Source organism: Mixia osmundae (assembly GCF_000708205.1).
Source record: "Mixia osmundae IAM 14324 unplaced genomic scaffold scaffold_4, whole genome shotgun sequence".
In the NCBI taxonomy this organism is placed as follows: Eukaryota; Fungi; Basidiomycota; class Mixiomycetes; order Mixiales; family Mixiaceae; genus Mixia; species Mixia osmundae.
In genome coordinates, this window is record NW_014575560.1 from 406,262 (window position 1) to 424,631 (window position 18,370).

The window sequence follows — 18,370 nt, forward strand, 5'->3', positions numbered from 1 at the left end:
TGTTTCGAGGGCAAGGCGTCACCCGTGCTGGCTACGCGGGTGACAAGATGTTACTAAGCACCTAAGGCCGCCTGGGACGACGACTCATATCACTCTGTGGCGGATTGACAGCACACGCGATAGGTTATCAATCTTCGCGCTCACATACGTCGACACCGCCTCTGTATCTTGGACTATCTTGCGTGACCTCAAGCTGCGGTCTGTACATCTGAGCCCCGCGGCAGTCTTACTAGAACGCGGACAACTCTGGCTCGAGGGTCTACATGCATTGGTGTCACTGAGTAATGTAAGCAAGGAGCGCTGAGCCCGAGGGAAAGCACGTCCCGCGCCGCGTCGTCGTACCGACGGCGAGTTAAATCGAGTTCTACCATCGAATCGGTGTCAGCACGACATGCCTGCATCACCAGTGACACAGCACTACCAGTGCGATGGATCTCCACAACCCAGACCAGCCTATGCTGTCCCCCGTAAAAGCGACTCAGGATGGCTCGGCTCGCATGCCGACAGCTCAGTGGCGCGCGTTTCAAGCAGCCACTGCTGCCAATGCTGAGTGTGAAGCCTTCGGCATACGCTACCAAGGACTGAAACGACAATTCGACGAACAACAGCAGCGCTTGACCGAGCTAGGTGACAGAGTGCGCAACGCAAGCAACGCATACGACGACGCGGTGGCGAAACGAGAACGATGCTGTCAAGTTTATCTTGATCTCAGTACGGCTACCGTGAGTCATCTGCGAGGTCGAATTCAATCAAGTGGGTTCCACAGGCGACAGCCCCTTCGATACGCTGATGTTGCTCCTGAAGTGCCCAGTCCATCGACCATATCAAGCGCACGAGATCTTCAGACCGGACAGCAGCCTCAACTTCACGCATCGGACGAGGCCATCGTCCAGGAGCCCGAAGCCCTTCCTATCCGCACAGGACGTATGCAAACACAAGTACTCAATCAAGCTCCCTTGCTGCTATAGAACTGTGCTGCTGCAATTGAGCTAATCGCTCGAGCTCGATACATCTTCGGCCAGACTTTGACGTGCACGAGTCTTAGCTGCTCGCTGTCTGCCCTTCGGAACGACAGCCTCAACTTTCTGACGGACTGATCGAGTGCGACGGCCGGGTCTCTCGGGTGTGTCTTGTTCAGACTCTCTATCGGCGTCCAGGACGTGCGAAGCGCGCTTGCGGGCCTTGATCTTGATCATTGGCTTGTTTTGCTCTGTCTCTGTTGAAGGAGCGGCAGGCGTGGTGTCCCCAGAAGGCAAGGCTGACTCTGTACTCAGTAACTGCAACGCAGTCAGCATGAGGATAACACAAAGCCGTGGCTAGCCCACCTGAGGGGCTCCCTCGTGCGCAGTCTTTGCTGGCTTAGCGTATTCGAGATTGAGTCGTTGACGCAGGGCGAGACCCCGAATGAGCAATTTCCACTTTTCGAGCACACGCTTCGTCTTTCTTGCCATCTCCCTCTCGAGCGCAATCTCTTCAGATTCGACATAGGCATCCCACAGTGCAACTTTGTCTTCGACAGGAATGACGATGCCTTCGATGACCGGCAAAGCGCGACGCTGCTTGAAGTCAAAGCCGGTAATTGCTTCGGCGTAGTCTATCCCTAGACGCTTTGCGACTTTTGCGATGCCTTTGTAAGGCATATGGAAGCCACCGGCTGGCAGCATGGTCGGTACAAAGAGGTCGAGGTTGCCAAACGAATTGCGAGGGACTTTACCATCGATAACGGGCGGAGGAACGTAGAGCTCCGTCTGAAGCTCGGCGTACAGACCCTGCGTAAGTTCCTCTTCGCCTTCCAGATTCGCCATCTCTTGCGCTCGTCGCTTCTGTATCGTCACGGCACGCTGTTTGATGAACTTCATCGGCTGATCACCATCTTTGATGACCCGGCCGATCCGCATCCAGGATTCTGCACTCTTAAGCGCAATGACGGATGAGCGAGGGAAGACGGTCTCGCCTCGGAAGATGCCGACAGACTTGCGAGGCCAGATGATCTCTGTCGAATTGCAATGTCGTTCGAGGGCATAAAGGGGATGTTTCTTGAAGCCGCCAACAGAGGTTGGCATCTTCTCATCTATTGCTGATCTGCGCAGCAGCTGGTCTTCTGCAGCGTCGCGAGCAAGCTCAAAGCGACGCTGGTACCGTTGCATTGCCTCCGCAAACCAGTCGGCTTCATTCTTCTTGCGGGCGGGCAAACGACGCTTGAGCGTGTTTGTGATGAAATTGCGAGCATAACGCGTCGTGACGTCCTTGGCAGTCAGATCTTCTTCATATGCGATGACATAAGATAGTTGGACATCTTGCACTGACCGCGGCGGGTCGACCAGATGCTTGGTGTCATTGAGTTTCCACCTCTTCCGGGTGGCATCGATGCCGTACCAGGTCTTATCTGATCGCGAGTAGACTTCCGTCCAAAAGACAGGGTAGCGTGTCATGATTTCCGGTGGTGGACTGGGCGATCGAAAGATGTTGGTCTTGGGTCGCGAGGAACGTAACGTGACTGGCCCGTCGCCGCGTCTCGTGACCATGACGGGTGGCGGACCAGATCCGTAGCCTGCTCCGTCGCTATCTGAGCCCACGCCGACACTGATCGGTCTTCTGGAAATGCCCGATTTCTGAGACTCGGGCGAGGTTTGCCTGGATCCTTTGGCCGAAGTAGAAGACACACGAGGTCTGGCACTAGCTCGAGGAATAGGCACGCGCTCCATGATCTCTTCATCGCTGCTTGCTTCGACATCCATCGTGATCTGAGTTGGACCAGTGTGCTGTTTCACGCTGCCGACCTTCCTCGCTTTCGCCTTGCGAGGTGTAAGAATGCCATTTGTCTTGGGCTTGGGTGCGGCAGTATGCCAGTCGACGGGCTGTAGGCTGAAGACCAAGCGGGCGGGTATATCGAGTGCTCTGCACAAGGCAGTGAAAAGCTGGGCAGAGACATCTAACGAGCCACGCAAGATGACGGCACGCTTCATGAGCGAGACTGAGTCTTTGATGAGTTCGCCCTTGTCTGCCCAAGGTGGAGGTGCTCTTTCTTCAGTCTTTCGCGACTTTTTCTTCTTGGAAGAGGATCGCGGTGGCCGCCATGACTGTATGGCTTCAACGTCGAGCTTGCCAAGCTGACGTAGCAATTCTTCTACTGCAAAATAGTGCTGAGTGTGGACGCGCGGGACGTCTGGCTCGACTGTGAAGTTGTTAAACCACCACGACATGAGCCGCTTCATTGCTCGCTCGAAAGCGCGTGCGCGATCGTTTGGCTGAGGATGCGTCGCTTTGGAGTAGTTCGTGAAGTTCTGTTGAATCTGGAGGGGCACGAGTGAGAGAAGTCGCGCCTGTCAGCGAGCGCAGATAAGCCGGTCAGGTCTCACAGACGAGAATGCGCAGCACACACCTGTAGGAGTGTGTTGTTGAGCATCCTGTTGCGGTATGCGCCGGCCGCGAGGAGCGCAAGAGTGTGAGCACGGTGGGTGGACGCGAGCAACGCTCTGTCGACCTCTGGCAGCTTTCGGGCACTGTCAAGCTTCCGTCAGCACTGAGATCCAAGCAAAAGTAGACGCCAGTCGTACCCTTTCTTTCTATCGGCCGGTATGGTCGCTTGTGGCGCAGATTCGAGCACAATATTGAGTGATTGCCCATCCGCCGTCTTTGGCTCTTTCTCGTTGGGCGCGGCCTTTCCCTTGCCCTTTGCAGCAGATTTGGCATCTCCCATGGCAGGAGTAGCTTCGGGAACCTGGACTTGATCCCACTCGAGCTCGTCGTCATCATCGTCATTGCGATCTTGTGCTCCTCTTGCTTGGTGATCTTGCTCGTCCTGCGCCGCGAATGCCTCCCATTCTGCCAGGACATCATCATCATAGTCATATTCTGCCTCTTGAGGCTGGATGTCTTTGCTTGAGCCGGCCAGAGGCTCCATATCCGTCTGCAAGAGGTGGCAAGGTGTCAGTGATCGACTCGAAATCTGGAAAGTCGCGCTTCGACTCGACTCGACTCGACTCGTGCTCGATAATAGCCTGGCTGGCTGCAGGAGCTTACGCCATGTCGGCTTACAACTTATCGAAGCTCTCGCGGGGCATACTCAAGCGACATCGGAAGGAGCCGCCGTCGCTGACCGTTCACCTGCACCAGAATCACTTTCGCTTTGAGCATCTCGTCAGTCTATCTCACGCTTTGTAGGCTGCTTTTGGCTCATCTGGACCCATCCAGGCCGGCACATTCACCTTTGACAGTCCCCTCAAGGTAGCTCATCATGAGCTATGCTGGCTCGACCCCCGAGCTGACAGACACAAACAGATCTTTCTGGATGCCATGAGGGAGCAGCGGCTACCCCATGAGATGCTGGATATTCTCGATGCTTCAGCCGTGCCGTTCTACGATGGGTGTCTGATCGTCCAAGTACACGATCATCGGTCGGTCACACCGAACGCATCTGCCAGCACATCAGCCGCCAAGCGAACAGGTCCAGCGGGGTTCGACCCAAACGGGCCTCTCACAAGCGCGTCGAGCCAGGCTGGCGCTGCCAGTAAAGAGGCGGAAGTCAGCACTTCTGCCACTGCGAACAAAGCAGAGGTGTCCAGGCTGGTCCTTACGCCAGACTCGAGCACGCTCTGGCTCGACCTGCTCGCGCTCAATCAGGCCAAGAATAGTCAGTGGACCGAACAGGACGCGTTGCAAAATGAAGCCGTCATACTCGTACGTCTGCACAGTGCGCACTCTCTGGATGGAGCTGACACGGACATTCAGGCATTGACATGTCCACCCTTGTGTCTCGCGCCAACGATCGAAGTCACACGCCTAGCGCACGATGCCCTCGCGTCCTCTGCCTCCTCACTCTTGCCCAGTCAGACAAAGACGGGTCCCACAGAGACCGAAGCCGAGGAAGAGCGAAGACTACAGCGCGAACGTATCATGCGCATCATGGACGATCGCTTCGGCAAGGATTTCGCTCCTTCGTACGTCCTCTTGGCTCTTGTCCTCCCCGTAGCTTATCATTGCGATCGGTATCAGGTTCGATCGCATTGCTTTCGTACAGAGCTGGCATGAGAGGCAGAAAGAGGCCGAGCGGACGAAGCAAAAGCCAAATCTGACGCCTGCAGAAGCCGCCGCCAAAGGCATACAAGCCGCCGCACATGCAGCAGCCGGCATGGCTTACCCCGGTCGACCCCATATGTCTTTACAAGGCTCAACATCAGGCAGTAGTCCAGCTGCATCGATCACGATGTCCTCGAAGAACGCCCCATCCAAGAAGATCATCAAGAAAGCCCAACCGAAAGTCGAAGCGAAGCCCACATCGTCAATCAATATCAAGGCGACAGGCAAGAAACCTGGCAAGCCTGTCGAACCGGCGCGCTCAGGTTCTCAATCCTCTGGTAAACCAGTCAAGAGGTCCGGCTCGGTGACCACCAGTCGGGAAGCCTCTGTTGCCGACATTTCTGTCGGCAACGATATCTCTTTCGGCGCAAGTACCCCGCAAGGTAACGATCTCGCCGTCGGAATCGGTCTCAACGGTCTTCAGCTGCCTGCGCGACTCGACTTTAGCAATGCTCCTGCCCAGAGTTGGAATTGATCACTTGTTGCTGTTGTCTCATCGCCCTTTGTATGCATCACTTGTATCATTCTGCACATCTTTGATCTATTGCACTTGCACAACATACGTACACGCTTTACAATTCGTCTTTGCGATGTTCATCGGGCGTCGTCGCACCATCAACTGGGGCATCGCCAGCAGTGCCTTCGTCGACATACTCTTTTTGTTGCAGCTTGGCTTGCTCGAGGCCACCCGCGTCGACTGCAAAAGCTTGAGCTTCGGCAGGATCGGCTGTTGCAGCCACGCGCTTCGCCAGCGCAGCCACTTCTGCGTCGTAGACATTCCATTCGGGTATCAGCCGGCGCGCGCGCGCTAATTTAGGTTCATGCGTCACTGTAGCCACATCAGTTAAGCGAAAGACTGGGAAGCATGCGCATACTAGGATTATTGCACAAATCGATCGTTTTCGCATCCTTGAGAGACTCGTCGCTGCACCACGTCTCACACCAAAGCCATGATTGGTCGAGTGTATGCTGCGCTCATCAGGATCAGCTCACTGCCTCGTAACACTGCAGAGTGCGTACGATAGGTATGACATGAATCATATTGTTGGGGAGGTCCTGGTCGAGGTTGGCCAGAGAACCAGGATCGGCAGACAATCCTTGATATTGCTGTCGAAGTCTATCGCCAGCTGCAACCTGACGGAAGCGGTCAAGATCTACGACGTAGAGTGCGCTGATGTGGTATGGTCGACCAGCCAGATGGTTTTGCCAATAGCCAGATTTCCAGAAGCGGAAGCCCTCCATCTCTTTGCGGTCATCGCCCATAGGTGCATAGGCATAGGGAGCTCCCTTCAGATCCATATCGATCAGATCCTGAAGATCGTGCCTGACAATCTGATCCGAATCGACAAAGATGACGCGGTGCAAATCCAGCGGGAACAGAACGTCCAGGAACAGAATCTTGTACCCCCAGATGGTCCGTTGCTTCTCCTTCTGGGCACGCAGCCAATGAGGCCACTTGTACGTCACGAGCTCGTAGTCAAAGCCGTATTCCCGCGCGAGATGGGGAATAAAGGCCTTGAAGGATGGCGACAGGAAATTTTGGATGAACCAGAACTTGCACTTGCTTTTTGTGTGTCGCAGAACGCTGATGACCATCAGCATCGCCATCCGCTCGTACAGCAAGCCTGATGCGACCGTAAAGATGTTGATTGTAGGATCAGTCTCCGTGACGGCCAAGACTGACTGCTTGGCGTCGTGACCGCCCATCACGGCTTGTTTCAGTCGACCCAGCATACCGTCGCCCTTTGCTTTCGGTGGAGGCGCGGATACGTCGCTCAGCAGATCTGTGCCTTCTTTGCCAGTCTTGTAAACGAATCGCGGGAACACTGTATTACCTTCAAAGGTGTAGACACTGATGGTGCTGTCACGGTTTGCCGGGCTCTTCCAACCGAGGTTACCAGCAGTTTCCATCGTATAGACTTGTTCCCCCAGGCTTCCTGGTCGGATGGCAAGCTGCCATGCACCTGGATTTGCTTTCAGCTGGAAATAGCCTAGATTGGCCATGACAATGGTGTCAACAGTTGCTTGCTGTCCCTGGGTGCCGAGTACAAGCTGTAGACCTCTCGGTGCAGAATTTCCGGGACTCTCGCGGGCGTGACCTTGAACGAGAATGCTTTCGAGCTCGAGTGTCGCTTCCAGACCAGACTGCTTGGCACTTGCCGGCAGATCGGACAAGCGTATGTTATCGAGATCGTAGACAGTCTTCTTTGGGAACGCAAGCCAAGCTGGGTTGACATCCGCCCCGAAAGTGAGCAACACAGATGAGGGTACGCCACGGAACTCTGCGCGCGGTTCCAGTTCTGCTCCGTTCGAGTCGAAGGCTAGCTCTCGAGACATGCAGAAGCGGTAGAAACGCTTGAGAGGTAGTTCAGCAAGTGTTCGCGAGGGATTGAAGAAGACGTGAGTCGAGACGCCGGGCATCAAAGCTAGCTCGCGCACGATGGCTGACCAGCGCTGACCGACCTCGCTGAGCGGATCAATGGCAGCTCCCAAATGCAGCCAGGCTGTTGAAGGATTGCCACTTGAGGTCGAGGTAAGCGAGCCATTGAGTACCATGTAGTCGGTACTGCGGAGCTTGCTCGATGGGCCGAACATGCTCTGCTCGGAGTCCGGCTGCAAGGCGTGCGCAGCGTATGCAGATAGCGCTGCAACCGTTTGCGCAATGGTCTTGGAGTCGCCTGTAAGCAGTCCTGGAGCGATAGCATCGATCGCTTTGACAACCGGCTGTATGCGTGTCTTGTGCTCGAATTCGATCAGGCTTGCAAGGTCCTCCGAAAGCAGTCCTACATCCTCGAAAGGACCCACAACACGTCCATTGATGACGACGCCTAGCTCGCCAGGCGCAAAAGGTGAAGCAGCATCGAAGGCTCGCGAATCTGGAGACGTAGAGGGCAAGAAGTTTGGATCTACTTCGTCTTTGTCTGGCTCGTTGTGCAGCTCGACAATGAGCATCTCATCGTAGCCTTTGCCGTGTACACGCAGATTCCACTGCAACTTGAGGCGATGAACCAGCTCGGCATCGGCGGGTGTGGACTGTCCTGTATGGACGAGGCAGATACGAGCGTGGCGGCGAGCCCATATAAGCTTGATTGCCTCTCGCGCTTGTGCTTCCCCTTGCTTGCTCGCTAGATCACCGAACACCCAGACAGAAGCTGCACTGGCATTCTGACTACGCGTGAGGAATGCATCGCGCGTGTAGGCTCGTTCAAACAGCGCATCGATCTGACTGGGTTCGAGTAATCGCAATGGTCGCTCCTCAGATGGGAAAATGTACTTGTTCCGACGGCCGTAGGAGGTGTCGAGGTCGTAGAAGAAGACAGAGACATCGGCGCTGTCGTCAAGGACGCGCATGTAGACCTGCTGCTGTAGGTATTGCATCTGTATGTTCATTGCTGTCTGGAAGCGAGTGCGCCAATCTTCGTCAACAAGATGATATCCTCCGTTGATGAAGACCTGGCCATACTGTGAGCCAGTAGGCAGGAAATCTGACAGCCCCAGCCGGGTCTGCCACTTCTCCGTCACTGAGAGTTGCTCTTGCAGCCGATCCGGCACATCACCTGCAGAATCAAGCTGATCGAAGGTCACAGGCGCTGGACGATCTGCGCTTGCTTGCAAGCCTGCGATAGCTGCTCTGTACGCCTCGCGCAAATCTTTGACCTCGAGTGTCAACTTGCTGCTCTTGGCAAGCTCTTGATGGAAAGCGAGAGCCCGCGCACGGCCTGCACGCTCGACGAGATGCCAGAAAGCTTGGCTGGCTGCCAAGGCAACTCCGCGCCGAGAAGAACTCTCATCGGGAATGAAAGGCACGAGACCGAAACGCACAGGCAAGCCTCTATTGATGTAGACGGCAATCTGCTGACTGAGAAGCGCATGACTGGCGGGTAGACTGAGATCTAGCGAAAAGATAACGTTGATAAGGTTGCGAGCAACCTGATTCATCTGGCCCGGGTAAGTCGGCCGGAGCAGCTCTCGGAGCGATTTACCCCACGTGCGATATCGTCTATCTTTCTCGAGATCGTTCCACCATAAGATCACACTCGCATCCTCTTGCCTGTCGCTTGCGTCAAAGATAGCGCCCAATGCAGAAGCCTCGACTAGACCACTCGCTGCTGGACCGGATCCTGCCGCACTTGCACTCGCTAGAGCCGGATGTGCTAGTAGTGACATTGTCTGAAGCGGCGTGAGACCCCTTGCAGCGAAGCGACTGTTGGTATCTCTCTCGCGCCTCAATATTTTCAGCAGACTGCGCTACTCTTCAGCGGACTTCGGCCGCCTGGGCAAACAGCGTACCGGAACGGATCCATCTCTGTCTCTTCAAGCAGCAAACCATTGATCCAGACGGCATTGCGCCCGCCTTCTATCTGGCGCGCCTGGGCATTGGACAGTTCTCTCGCAAGCTTGTCGTCGAGCTCATCCTCCCATTCGGTAGCAAGCTGATAGGCAAGCTTCGGAAAGTCTTGCGAAAGTCTGACCGAGGTATCAAGAGGGTGTTGTGACTTTTTGATCATCTGAAGCGCTCGCAAGCCGAGATGGGCGACCTGACGTGCTTTCAGTGGCGCTAGCTCGTCCGTGCTCTCGTCTGGATTACCGAATTTATCATAGTCTTTTGTATCGGATGAGGCGCTGCCATCATTGGTCTGATTGCTTTCTACATTGTCAGCTTGCAGTCGGTCGTCAATTGCAAGGTAGTCAGATTTCTTGATATCCAGACTCGCGCCCCAGCCTGACAATCGAAGCTTGCGTGCGTTCTCATCTCTGCGTCTGATCCATCTTACGACATACTGCAATTTCCCTGATTGTGCGCGCGAGAGTAGCTCTCTATGCAGGTCGTAGACCGCGTCTGAATCCAGCGAGGTATACAGAATCGCAGTCGGCACCGTCGAGCTCTGCGCTTTGACATGATCGAAAGGATGCAGCTTTGGACTGGCGCCATGCGCAGCCTCAGAGGCCATCAAAGTGAGCAGCTCTTTACTCGTGCATGCCGTCTGATCGTTGTACTGCACCCATGATGCGCAACGCGCGTTGGCAACCACTCCAGCAGAGACGTTGTAGAGCGCTTCTATTGCCGGACTGGCTTCGCGCATGGCCAGACTGAGCTTCAAGAGCTGTATCTGACCATCTTGCTTGAAATGCGGCGAAGCAGCGATGAGCGCAAGAGATCTATCGTAGACATCTTTTGCGCTCAAATGGGCGGCCAAAGGCGACTCAATCAATGCCTGAGCAGACGTGGTGAAGTCGGAAAGCAGATCGAAGAACGCATCATTACTCTGAAGACTTATGCTTTCTCTGGCGGGCACTGCGAGCATCAGATACTGCCATGGGCAAGCTGATTGACTCGACTGACAGGATCTGGACGACAAGCGGCGCTGCTGCCCAAGAAGCTTGCAAATCTATCTTGATGGGCGGACTGCGTGTAGCAGAGCCATGCCATGCGAGCAAGGCTGGGACAAGGCTGACAGCGGCGGTCAGCCGCATGCTACAAGCAGCTGCAAGTTGACACGACACCCGCTCTGGGGCTTCGCGCTTCGCGGATTTCGCGGGCCGAGGAGCCGCCACGGTAGCAACCGCCTGCGTCTCGCGGCGTTCTCGCAGCGCAAAGGGCAGTCGTCAACACGAGCTCGACGGAGCCTGGCGAGCCTCTTGGAGCGTGCAATAAGCACATACAAGCACCATGGTGCGACTGGTGGGCCAGACACTGCTCTACACGACCAGCTGCTTTGCCTCACTTGGCGTGTTCCTCGTGCGTGCCTTTGGCTCCCATCCAGCATATACGAGGCTCATTGTCACCTCATTGCTCTGCATAGTTTGGCTATGATCAAGGCGTCATGTCGGGCATCATCACAGGTGCGTGCGGCGTGTGGTCAATCAGGAACGAGGCTGACCTGTTCCTGTGCCCATAGGACCGTACTTCAAGAGCTTCTTTCACCAACCGACGAGGTACGAGCTCGGCACAATGGTAGCGATACTCGAAGTAGGAGCCTTCAGTAGGTCTTGACTACTTTCTCCTAGCCAAACTGCGCGACTGATGGCACATCGCGACAGTCACGAGTTTGCTCGCCGGTCAAGTAGGCGACATCTTTGGGCGCAAGAAGACACTCTTCTGGGGCGCAGTCATCTTTACTGCCGGCGGAGCTGTGCAAAGCTTTACCAATGGCTTTCCTCTCATGGTCTTTGGACGCGTCCTCAGTGGCTTTGGCGTCGGCTTTCTCTCGTTCGTGGTTGCGCGTATTCTCCTCATTGGCGCTGAACATGTGACGCGGACAGCATGATCGTACCCGTCTATCAAAGCGAAATCTCGCCAGCTGAACATGTCAGTCATCGCGTCACTGATGCCTGACTGTGGCCTTACTTCTTGTCCCGACAGCGTGGTCAACTTGGCTGCATAGAATTCACAGGCAATATTGCCGGTTATGCTTCATCAGTGGTAAGCCCATGGATCCGATCGGCTCTAACAACTTCTGATGACACACACAATCTCAGTGGATTGACTATTTTTGCTCTTATATCGAAGGCGACATGTCCTGGCGACTGCCGCTTCTGATTCAATGTGTCATCGGCACTATCCTCGCTCTGGGCTCTCTGATCATTCCTGAATCGCCTAGGTGGCTCCTCGACACAGATCAGGACGAAGATGGCATGGTCGTCCTCGCAGACCTCCATGGCGGTGGCGACGCCTCGCATCCCAAAGCAAAGGCAGAGTTCAAGGAAATTAAAGAAGCGGTCATTACAGAGGTCCGACAGCTTGCCATCATCACACGCCTGCTTGACTGATGAGGGCATAACTCTGAACAGAGATCACAAGGCAGTCGATCTTACGTGACCATGTGGAAGCGCTACAAGCAGCGCGTCCTACTTGCCATGTCTGCTCAGGCGTTTGCTCAGCTCAATGGTATCAATGTCATCTCATACTACGCCCCACTTGTTTTCGAGCAAGCCGGTTGGGTTGGAAGGGACGCCATCCTCATGACCGGCGTCAACGGTATGGTTTACATCGCCAGCACAATCCCTCCGTAAGCGCTCGTGACAAACCGATCCTACATGCTCACAGAGACACAGATGGTACCTCGTCGACCGCTGGGGGCGTCGGTTTATCCTCATGGCAGGTGCATTGACGATGATGGTCTTCCTCATCCTCATTGGCTATTTCATGTATCTCGACACGTCCTACACGCCGACAGCTGTCGTCGTCTGTGTCATCATTTACAATGCCTGTTTCGGTGCCAGCTGGGGTCCAATCCCCTGGCTGTATCCGGCAGAGATCATGCCGCTCGCCTTTCGTGTCAAAGGCGTCTCGATCTCGACTGCAACAAACTGGGTATTCAATTTTGTCGTTGGCGAAGCTACCCCAATCCTGCAAGACGCGATAAGATGGCGACTCTATCCGATGCACGGCTTTTTCTGCGCATGCAGCTTTATCCTCGTCTTCTTTACCTATCCCGAGACAGCTAATGTGTCACTCGAAGAGATGGACGAGCTCTTCAATGACGCCGGCACTTCTAGGTCTCAGGAGAGACAGTCACTCATGCGCAGCGGCTCAAACGGCGTGCCAGAATCTGCTATCCAGCCGCCAAGAATAGAAGCAGGCCAGAGCAAGACTGCGCGATCGAGAGAACAATCGCCTGCCCCCAGTGACGGCAAAGCTGCGCCTTTACATCAGCGGGCGTTAGACTTTGTCCTCAATCGAAAGCCGCCGAGCGGGAGAAGTCGGGCGGACTACGAGCAGGTACAAGGTTAGGAACTCGCGGAACTGCAAAGAATGGGCAGAAGAGGCAGATCGGACGAAGAGGACTTTGTCCTAGGTGCCGAATCTGACGAGGAACAAGATATCTCGACCGGCAAAACATCCGAGTTCCGCCAAACGAGGACAGCCTCGCCAGGGCGGGACCTCCGACCGTCTGACCTACCTCTGTCGCCCGTGAGCCAGGCCGAGCCATCTCAGAGTCCTGATCGATGACACGCTATATACCCTGCACGAAGAATAGCCATTCTTGTGCACGCGCGCATTCGGAAAGACCGTTGAGCTCAGTCTCGCATCCTGGCCACTCGCCCTTTGCAGTTCCGCTTATCCCATCCGTGACACACTCGCCAGCTGACGATCGTGTATGCCGACACGACGACTGCTGGCAGTGCGAAAGACGGCAATCTCATTTGTAGCACGATCGGCAATAATGACCACTGACAACAAGAAAGCAAGACCAGCGTTCGCAGTCGCTTTAGAAGCGCGTTACCCAAGGGGAACGGCTAGATTTTCTCATGAAAAGCACTCAGCAGAGCTATGTTGTATGAAAATCGCGCCAAATGTAAAAGTCTGCAGACGAGAAGCGTTCGTACAATCACAATAACATGCCCGTGCGAGTGCGCAGTGCAACGATGTAGATGAGGAGCCGACAGGTCTAGGATCGCAAGAAGTCGATCATGATGTCTGCGCATGCCATCGGGGCATCATCTTGCGTGAACGCACGAACCTGCACGATGAATTTGGCTGCAATAGCACGAGATCAGCTCGAATACGCCTCTGCATTGTGGCGGACATACCCTTGGGGATCTCCCTGGGAAGCTCGACAGTCTGCACGATGGTATATCTGCCCTCTTCTACTGGGCACTGTAGCGTTGCGTTGGCTTTATCGAGTTCTTCACAGACATCGAATCGCTTTGTGAGCAGCTTGATGTAGCCGAGCTTGACGAGCACGTCTGCATAGGCTCCCTCCTGCAAACACAGAAGGGTCAGCGTAGGACTGCGACATGGCAGGGCAGACTGACATCGATCATAGTCTTGACCGTGCCTGTCGCTGTGACAGTCAGGTTCTTGCCAGCCTGTGGCGGATCAGGCGACACAGCCAGTGATTCTAGCTCGACGGCATCTTTCTCAGTACCTGCACCATGCTGATGAGTCAGTCCGAGATCTCTCCAGGTCTAGCTCTGAGCTGACCGCAGTCGATGAATGACCAGATTGTGTTGGTGCGAACATCGCCTTGTGACCCTAGATGCGACAAAGAGTCGGCAGCGTAATCAACCAAGGATCCTATCGGTAGTTGCGCTGGTGCCGATGCAACCAGTGGCAGCAGCACAGCGCCGAATAGCAGAGCGCTGCCTCGCATTTCTTGTCGAAGCTAGCTAGCAGTAGGCGTGCGATGACGATGCTTCCCCCACTTTTGGAATCGGGCGCGGAAACCGGAAGCGTGGCGGACTCGGCAGACTTGTTTTGAAGGAAATCTCGAACACAAGCCAGTTCCTTGTTCAGCCTAAGCCGAAGCCGGTATCTAGATGAGTCTGACTTGCAAGCCAAGAGCGGTATGTATGCATGCCTTTGCTGTACCTTTTGGTGGCCATCGTAGCCAGTAAATCTCTCAGATGAAAAGTTTGCAACGCTTCGCTTTGCCGAATCACAGCCAGTGCTCACGCTTGTTGGTTCCTTCTTTTCTACATATGAAGCCAGATCATCTTTGTGTATCTCGCACCGCACGCAGTGTATGCTCAAACATACTCGCAATGGTCTTGTCGGGATGCGCGACATTTACAATGCAATCATCTTTTGCCGTGCTCGCCATCGCTTGACGAGCCAATATGCTCCTGCACTGGTGAGAGATGTGACCACAGTCGCCCGAATCAGAATGGCGACGATGAGTGCCTTTCTGAGCGCGCTGTAGTATGACCCTAGCGCCAGGCCTGCCCAATTGGTACGTCTGTCCGCCGCGCCAGACAGCGCTTCTCGAGCATGCCATTGATCGACCAGACGACGGTATCGCCAACCGAGGACGTAGATCCAGAAATTGATATCCCAAAAGGTAAATCTGGGGAAGATGCTCGAGACGGGCGGCGCGATCTGCGAAGATTTGCGTCCTGCGTTTGACTGGGAAACGCTAGGCAAAGCAGGATTGAGTGGGTAAGTCGCAGGTGAAGTCTCTAGTGCCTCTATCGGTCTGTCGGTCATGTGCGAGATGACATCTAGCGTCATGCCCAGAGCTACATGCTTGCCAGGTCAGTGGTGATCATCACCGGGATGAACGAACTCACTGAGACCCCAGAGACGCAATTCGGGTCGTCTCGCACCTAGCTCATCGTCGGGGCTGATCTGACCGATTGCGACAGGGTCATTGGGAAGCAGGATACAGCGAAAGTACATGTTGCCAACGAGACCCTTCAGCGCCCATCGTATCAACGTACTTCTCGGAGCCATTCGCTTGCTGACGTCGATCTTGACATCTGACCAGCGTACCTGGGGCAGATGAAGCAAGGACAAAGGTATCCAGTGAGCTGACGCGACCTCAGACGGTTGTAGATCAGGCACAGGCCTGTCAGGACTCGTGTGTAGAAACACAAATGGTGATAGAATCATGAGAAGTCGTTTGCCCAGACTTGTCGTAATCTCCCTATCATCCAGCTGACCGACTGACAAGACCTCGCGTTCGGCTAGATCGATGCCTACCTCCTCCCAGCTTTCTCGCAGAGCTACAGGTCTCGCCATTGTATAAGCTTTGGCCCACTCGCACTGTGATCAAGCTTGCCTGTGTAAAGTGCGCCCTCGTCGTCTGGCTCTCTGCGCCCACCCGGAAAGGCGACGTGGCCGGACCATTTGTCAGACGCTCGACTTGCTCGCTTGATGTAGAGTATCTCGGGTGTACCCGTCTTGACCCACTCTTGCGCAAAGAAGGCGTCCAGTCGTTGTAGCATCTCGTCATTCGCACTGGCTTGCCGCGTGGACGCTTCGCTCTCCAATGTTGCCGACGTGAGGGGTCGGGTGTGGTCTTCTATTCTGATGAGCGACGATGAACTGTTACCGGATCTTGAGATACCCGCTCGGTCATCTTGTGGCGAAGTAGCAGCGTCCGAAGCGCTCGAGCTTGCGGATGGGGTCGAAGAAAGACCTTGACTCAAAATATCATTGGCTGGTCGTATGCGCAGCACAATCGCCACGCTCGCTTGGCGTGATCTTGTACTTGATTGGATGGGTACTGGCAAATCTCTCGCAGGGGTATCGATGCCCGTACTCGAACCCGGAATGGGTCCCAATTCGCTCTGTGAGGCGCTTCTGCTCGTTCTGGGAGTGCCATGGCTAGCAGTCTGAGCAGACTCTGACGAAGCGATGAGCTTGGCTTCGGTCTCGTGAATCCGTCTAAGCGCCGTATGGAGACGCTGTACGAGCACTGTGCTGCTCATCCTCTGTCGGCGGTCAGCGGGAGGACGTGCTGGCTCGGGCGCGACCCAAATTGAAGGGTGGCGTCATCGCGAAATGAACATCTCTTTCTCGCCAGTAATTTTGCCACCTGTTGGCTCGCTCCCCAGGCATCGAGCTCGTATCAATCTCTGCACAGAGTCTAGAGAAGTAATCAGACAGTCAGTAGAGCGCGTTGGGGCACAGCATCCATCAGTACACTCGTCGAATCGGACACCGGGGCGCCTCCTCCACCGAACACGTCAGCACAGCTCGACAAGATGGCAAAGGCGTCTCCACGCAAGGCAGGCTCGAAGCCAAGCTCGTCTGGCTCAAAGTCAGGCAGCAAGAAGGCTACACCGGCAGGCCCTGCTGCAGCAACGCGTTCGTCGAAGCCAGACCTCGTCAGCTTGGAGTCCCCCAAACCGTCGACTCAGTCAGGATCCGGCTCTTCTGGCAAATTTGCCTGGACGGCTATCGCCATCTTCCTGGGCTATGTCATCCTGATCAATCTGATCAAGTACAGTCCCGGCTTGGACGCGTACATCACCACGCGGCAAGACAAGGCGACGAGATGGATCTACGACTCTGCACCAGAGTACTTGCCCGCTGGCGTCCGTAGCGAGATTGCAAAGACGGGCGGCGCATGGATCAAGGCGTTCAACGATCAGAAGGAGGCCGGCAAGCAGTTCGTCAGCGCCAAGTTTGGCACAATGGCACAGCAGAACGTTGGCGTGCCGCTCCAGCAAGAGATGACAAGGGAGAGCCAGAACGTCTTAGACGCTGCCGGTCAGATCATCGACGCCGGCAAGACAAAGCTGGAGGAGCTCTACGAACGTGCGGGAGGGATGGACGTGGACGACTTGCTCTCTGTCGCTCAAGAATACGCTCGTTCCCACTCCGGCGACTCACATGCCGAACTATGAGGATACCTAGTCCAATCGAACCCTAATCTGATGTTGTAGCCTTTGCTAATCTGAAGCCTTCATCTTGTGACATGCGTGCAACGCTATACATATGAGTTATGACTGTGAGTATGAGTGTTATTCGAGGGTATCAGGTTGTGTGCTGGGAGTTCTATGCCAATGCGAGTCCTGCGCCGGCGATGGCTGCCAGTACGGCCACAGAGATGCCCACGAGAGCATTGTGGCCGATGAGGTCGACTGCTCCCGAAGTAGTGACTGCACGCGGACATTAGCTTCTGTCTAGCTACCTCTTGCGAGAGTGAAACGACCGACCTGCTGATGTCACAGTACCACCTGCGGATGTGGCTCCAGTGGCAATCACTGTTCCCACACTGCCTGCGCCCGAAGTGACGGTGCTAGCCACACCCGTAGCGACGGATTGGGCGCCCGTCGCCACAACTGTGCCAACGCTGCCAGCGCCTGAAGTCACCGTACTGGCAACACCTGTGGCAACAGACTGTGCTCCGGATGCGACGACTGTGCCAACACTAGCAGCTCCTGTGGCGCTTGCTCTCATGAGACCATTGACATTGTACCACATATGAAGCTGCGTTACCTGAGGTGACGGTGCCGAAAGCGCCCGTTGCGCCGCTGACGATGGTAGAGAGAAGGCCAGCCATCTATGTGTGATGCCAATTGCGAGTGGTCGAGGCAGCAAGAGAGGAACAGAGCTTAAGCCCGGGTTCAAGGCGCTGACGTAGCCACGCCAAGTTTACGCGTTTCAGGCGGACACGCCCTCGACCCGCCGTAGCATGTCGGTCCAGCCACCCGTCGATAGCACCATTCGGGACCCCATCCCTCGGCCTGCCAATTCGCAATCAGAGGTACCCAGGCCATACAGGGAGCTCTTTAAAAACAAAGAAGCATCAAAATGTGTGCAGTCTCCCTCGTGGCTCGACTGATCGAGCTCAAAGTTGTGTCGAGCAGTCGTCGATCCATGCGATCAGGCCCGAGCAGACTCGATGAGATGCCTCGATGAACAATCTTACAATCGCTCTGCTTGTTCAGAGGTATGCCGCGCTTCAGTAACGAGATCGATGCTCATCTTGACGACGAGGACGGCAGTTCTTTACGGCTTATCGGGATTGCAAGAAAGCCTGGCTGAAGCAGCGAAGAGAGGACCGTATGGCAGGACGCTACTGAGCAGCATTCGCTCTTCACGACGATCTAAGCG

General features: G+C 55.2%; 12 protein-coding genes across 12 annotated transcripts; 6 read left to right on the forward strand and 6 right to left on the reverse strand.

The window, feature by feature from the left end:
* Window positions 1-84: 84 nt before the first annotated feature.
* L969DRAFT_48152 (uncharacterized protein) lies at window positions 85-303 on the reverse strand (the record flags this gene model as incomplete). Its single annotated transcript, XM_014713118.1, has 1 exon — window positions 85-303. A coding segment is annotated over one exon (219 nt), but the record flags the coding sequence as incomplete, so codon positions are not given.
* A 125-nt stretch (window positions 304-428) lies between these two features.
* On the forward strand, window positions 429-968 carry L969DRAFT_47672 (uncharacterized protein; the record flags this gene model as incomplete). Its single annotated transcript, XM_014713119.1, has 2 exons — window positions 429-753; window positions 805-968. The coding sequence occupies 2 exons, from the start codon at window positions 429-431 to the stop codon at window positions 966-968; spliced, it is 489 nt and encodes a 162-aa protein (XP_014568605.1).
* A 21-nt stretch (window positions 969-989) lies between these two features.
* Window positions 990-3,904, reverse strand: L969DRAFT_47615 (uncharacterized protein; the record flags this gene model as incomplete). The annotated part of the gene is made up of 4 exons (XM_014713120.1): window positions 990-1,277; window positions 1,326-3,323; window positions 3,383-3,503; window positions 3,558-3,904. The coding sequence occupies 4 exons, from the start codon at window positions 3,902-3,904 to the stop codon at window positions 990-992; spliced, it is 2,754 nt and encodes a 917-aa protein (XP_014568606.1).
* A 122-nt stretch (window positions 3,905-4,026) lies between these two features.
* L969DRAFT_16674 (uncharacterized protein) lies at window positions 4,027-5,554 on the forward strand (the record flags this gene model as incomplete). Its single annotated transcript, XM_014712868.1, has 5 exons — window positions 4,027-4,140; window positions 4,195-4,227; window positions 4,282-4,680; window positions 4,732-4,940; window positions 4,996-5,554. The coding sequence occupies 5 exons, from the start codon at window positions 4,027-4,029 to the stop codon at window positions 5,552-5,554; spliced, it is 1,314 nt and encodes a 437-aa protein (XP_014568354.1).
* A 3-nt stretch (window positions 5,555-5,557) lies between these two features.
* On the reverse strand, window positions 5,558-10,593 carry L969DRAFT_86606 (glycosyltransferase family 24 protein). Its single transcript, XM_014713121.1, has 5 exons — window positions 10,424-10,593; window positions 9,370-10,365; window positions 6,100-9,322; window positions 5,955-6,048; window positions 5,558-5,908 (listed from the first exon to the last, which is right to left on the reverse strand). Exons 1-5 carry the CDS (start codon window positions 10,552-10,554, stop codon window positions 5,652-5,654), a joined length of 4,701 nt encoding a protein of 1,566 aa, XP_014568607.1. The 5' UTR covers window positions 10,555-10,593; the 3' UTR covers window positions 5,558-5,651.
* A 50-nt stretch (window positions 10,594-10,643) lies between these two features.
* L969DRAFT_102739 (uncharacterized protein) lies at window positions 10,644-13,275 on the forward strand. The gene is made up of 11 exons (XM_014713122.1): window positions 10,644-10,819; window positions 10,884-10,923; window positions 10,980-11,063; window positions 11,122-11,290; window positions 11,344-11,389; window positions 11,444-11,503; window positions 11,560-11,811; window positions 11,872-12,089; window positions 12,136-12,809; window positions 12,849-12,994; window positions 13,062-13,275. The coding sequence occupies exons 1-11, from the start codon at window positions 10,751-10,753 to the stop codon at window positions 13,170-13,172; spliced, it is 1,869 nt and encodes a 622-aa protein (XP_014568608.1). The 5' UTR covers window positions 10,644-10,750; the 3' UTR covers window positions 13,173-13,275.
* On the forward strand, window positions 13,248-13,455 carry L969DRAFT_47196 (uncharacterized protein; the record flags this gene model as incomplete). The annotated part of the gene is made up of 2 exons (XM_014713123.1): window positions 13,248-13,356; window positions 13,394-13,455. 2 exons carry the CDS (start codon window positions 13,248-13,250, stop codon window positions 13,453-13,455), a joined length of 171 nt encoding a protein of 56 aa, XP_014568609.1.
* A 17-nt stretch (window positions 13,456-13,472) lies between these two features.
* L969DRAFT_47873 (uncharacterized protein) lies at window positions 13,473-14,177 on the reverse strand (the record flags this gene model as incomplete). The annotated part of the gene is made up of 4 exons (XM_014713124.1): window positions 13,473-13,561; window positions 13,615-13,786; window positions 13,840-13,952; window positions 14,009-14,177. 4 exons carry the CDS (start codon window positions 14,175-14,177, stop codon window positions 13,473-13,475), a joined length of 543 nt encoding a protein of 180 aa, XP_014568610.1.
* Window positions 14,178-14,334: 157 nt separating this feature from the next.
* Window positions 14,335-16,262, reverse strand: L969DRAFT_86609 (uncharacterized protein). Its single transcript, XM_014713125.1, has 3 exons — window positions 15,585-16,262; window positions 15,094-15,528; window positions 14,335-15,042 (listed from the first exon to the last, which is right to left on the reverse strand). Exons 1-3 carry the CDS (start codon window positions 16,234-16,236, stop codon window positions 14,594-14,596), a joined length of 1,536 nt encoding a protein of 511 aa, XP_014568611.1. The 5' UTR covers window positions 16,237-16,262; the 3' UTR covers window positions 14,335-14,593.
* A 67-nt stretch (window positions 16,263-16,329) lies between these two features.
* On the forward strand, window positions 16,330-17,641 carry L969DRAFT_86610 (uncharacterized protein). Its single transcript, XM_014713126.1, has 2 exons — window positions 16,330-17,414; window positions 17,472-17,641. The coding sequence occupies exon 1, from the start codon at window positions 16,513-16,515 to the stop codon at window positions 17,155-17,157; it is 645 nt and encodes a 214-aa protein (XP_014568612.1). The 5' UTR covers window positions 16,330-16,512; the 3' UTR covers window positions 17,158-17,414; window positions 17,472-17,641.
* L969DRAFT_396965 (uncharacterized protein) lies at window positions 17,233-17,914 on the reverse strand. The gene is made up of 3 exons (XM_014713127.1): window positions 17,753-17,914; window positions 17,470-17,694; window positions 17,233-17,412 (listed from the first exon to the last, which is right to left on the reverse strand). Exons 1-3 carry the CDS (start codon window positions 17,814-17,816, stop codon window positions 17,309-17,311), a joined length of 393 nt encoding a protein of 130 aa, XP_014568613.1. The 5' UTR covers window positions 17,817-17,914; the 3' UTR covers window positions 17,233-17,308.
* A 34-nt stretch (window positions 17,915-17,948) lies between these two features.
* L969DRAFT_47355 (uncharacterized protein) lies at window positions 17,949-18,339 on the forward strand (the record flags this gene model as incomplete). The annotated part of the gene is made up of 3 exons (XM_014713128.1): window positions 17,949-18,069; window positions 18,124-18,206; window positions 18,262-18,339. 3 exons carry the CDS (start codon window positions 17,949-17,951, stop codon window positions 18,337-18,339), a joined length of 282 nt encoding a protein of 93 aa, XP_014568614.1.
* Between the last annotated feature and the right edge of the window lie 31 nt (window positions 18,340-18,370).

What these genes read in the sequence shown, in the direction of transcription:
- L969DRAFT_86606 (XM_014713121.1), bottom strand. Translation starts at nt 10,554, where the DNA reads ATGCGGCTGACCGCCGCTGTCAGCCTTGTCCCAGCCTTGCTCGCATGG. An exon ending in CCGCTTGTCGTCCAGATCCT is followed by an intron (nt 10,366 to 10,423) that starts GTCAGTCGAGTC and finishes AGTGCCCGCCAG; the next exon opens with AGAAAGCATAAGTCTTCAGA. An exon ending in ACAGAGATGGATCCGTTCCG is followed by an intron (nt 9,323 to 9,369) that starts GTACGCTGTTTG and finishes AGAGTAGCGCAG; the next exon opens with TCTGCTGAAAATATTGAGGC.
- L969DRAFT_102739 (XM_014713122.1), top strand. Translation starts at nt 10,751, where the DNA reads ATGGTGCGACTGGTGGGCCAGACACTGCTCTACACGACCAGCTGCTTT. An exon ending in TTTGGCGTCGGCTTTCTCTC is followed by an intron (nt 11,291 to 11,343) that starts GTTCGTGGTTGC and finishes TGACGCGGACAG; the next exon opens with CATGATCGTACCCGTCTATC. An exon ending in CTGACCTACCTCTGTCGCCC is followed by an intron (nt 12,995 to 13,061) that starts GTGAGCCAGGCC and finishes CACGAAGAATAG; the next exon opens with CCATTCTTGTGCACGCGCGC.
- L969DRAFT_86609 (XM_014713125.1), bottom strand. Translation starts at nt 16,236, where the DNA reads ATGAGCAGCACAGTGCTCGTACAGCGTCTCCATACGGCGCTTAGACGG. An exon ending in CGAGGGCGCACTTTACACAG is followed by an intron (nt 15,529 to 15,584) that starts GCAAGCTTGATC and finishes CGAGACCTGTAG; the next exon opens with CTCTGCGAGAAAGCTGGGAG. An exon ending in ATTGCGTCTCTGGGGTCTCA is followed by an intron (nt 15,043 to 15,093) that starts GTGAGTTCGTTC and finishes GCAAGCATGTAG; the next exon opens with CTCTGGGCATGACGCTAGAT.
- L969DRAFT_86610 (XM_014713126.1), top strand. Translation starts at nt 16,513, where the DNA reads ATGGCAAAGGCGTCTCCACGCAAGGCAGGCTCGAAGCCAAGCTCGTCT.
- L969DRAFT_396965 (XM_014713127.1), bottom strand. Translation starts at nt 17,816, where the DNA reads ATGGCTGGCCTTCTCTCTACCATCGTCAGCGGCGCAACGGGCGCTTTC. An exon ending in TTTCGGCACCGTCACCTCAG is followed by an intron (nt 17,695 to 17,752) that starts GTAACGCAGCTT and finishes CAAGCGCCACAG; the next exon opens with GAGCTGCTAGTGTTGGCACA. An exon ending in TGGTACTGTGACATCAGCAG is followed by an intron (nt 17,413 to 17,469) that starts GTCGGTCGTTTC and finishes GTCCGCGTGCAG; the next exon opens with TCACTACTTCGGGAGCAGTC.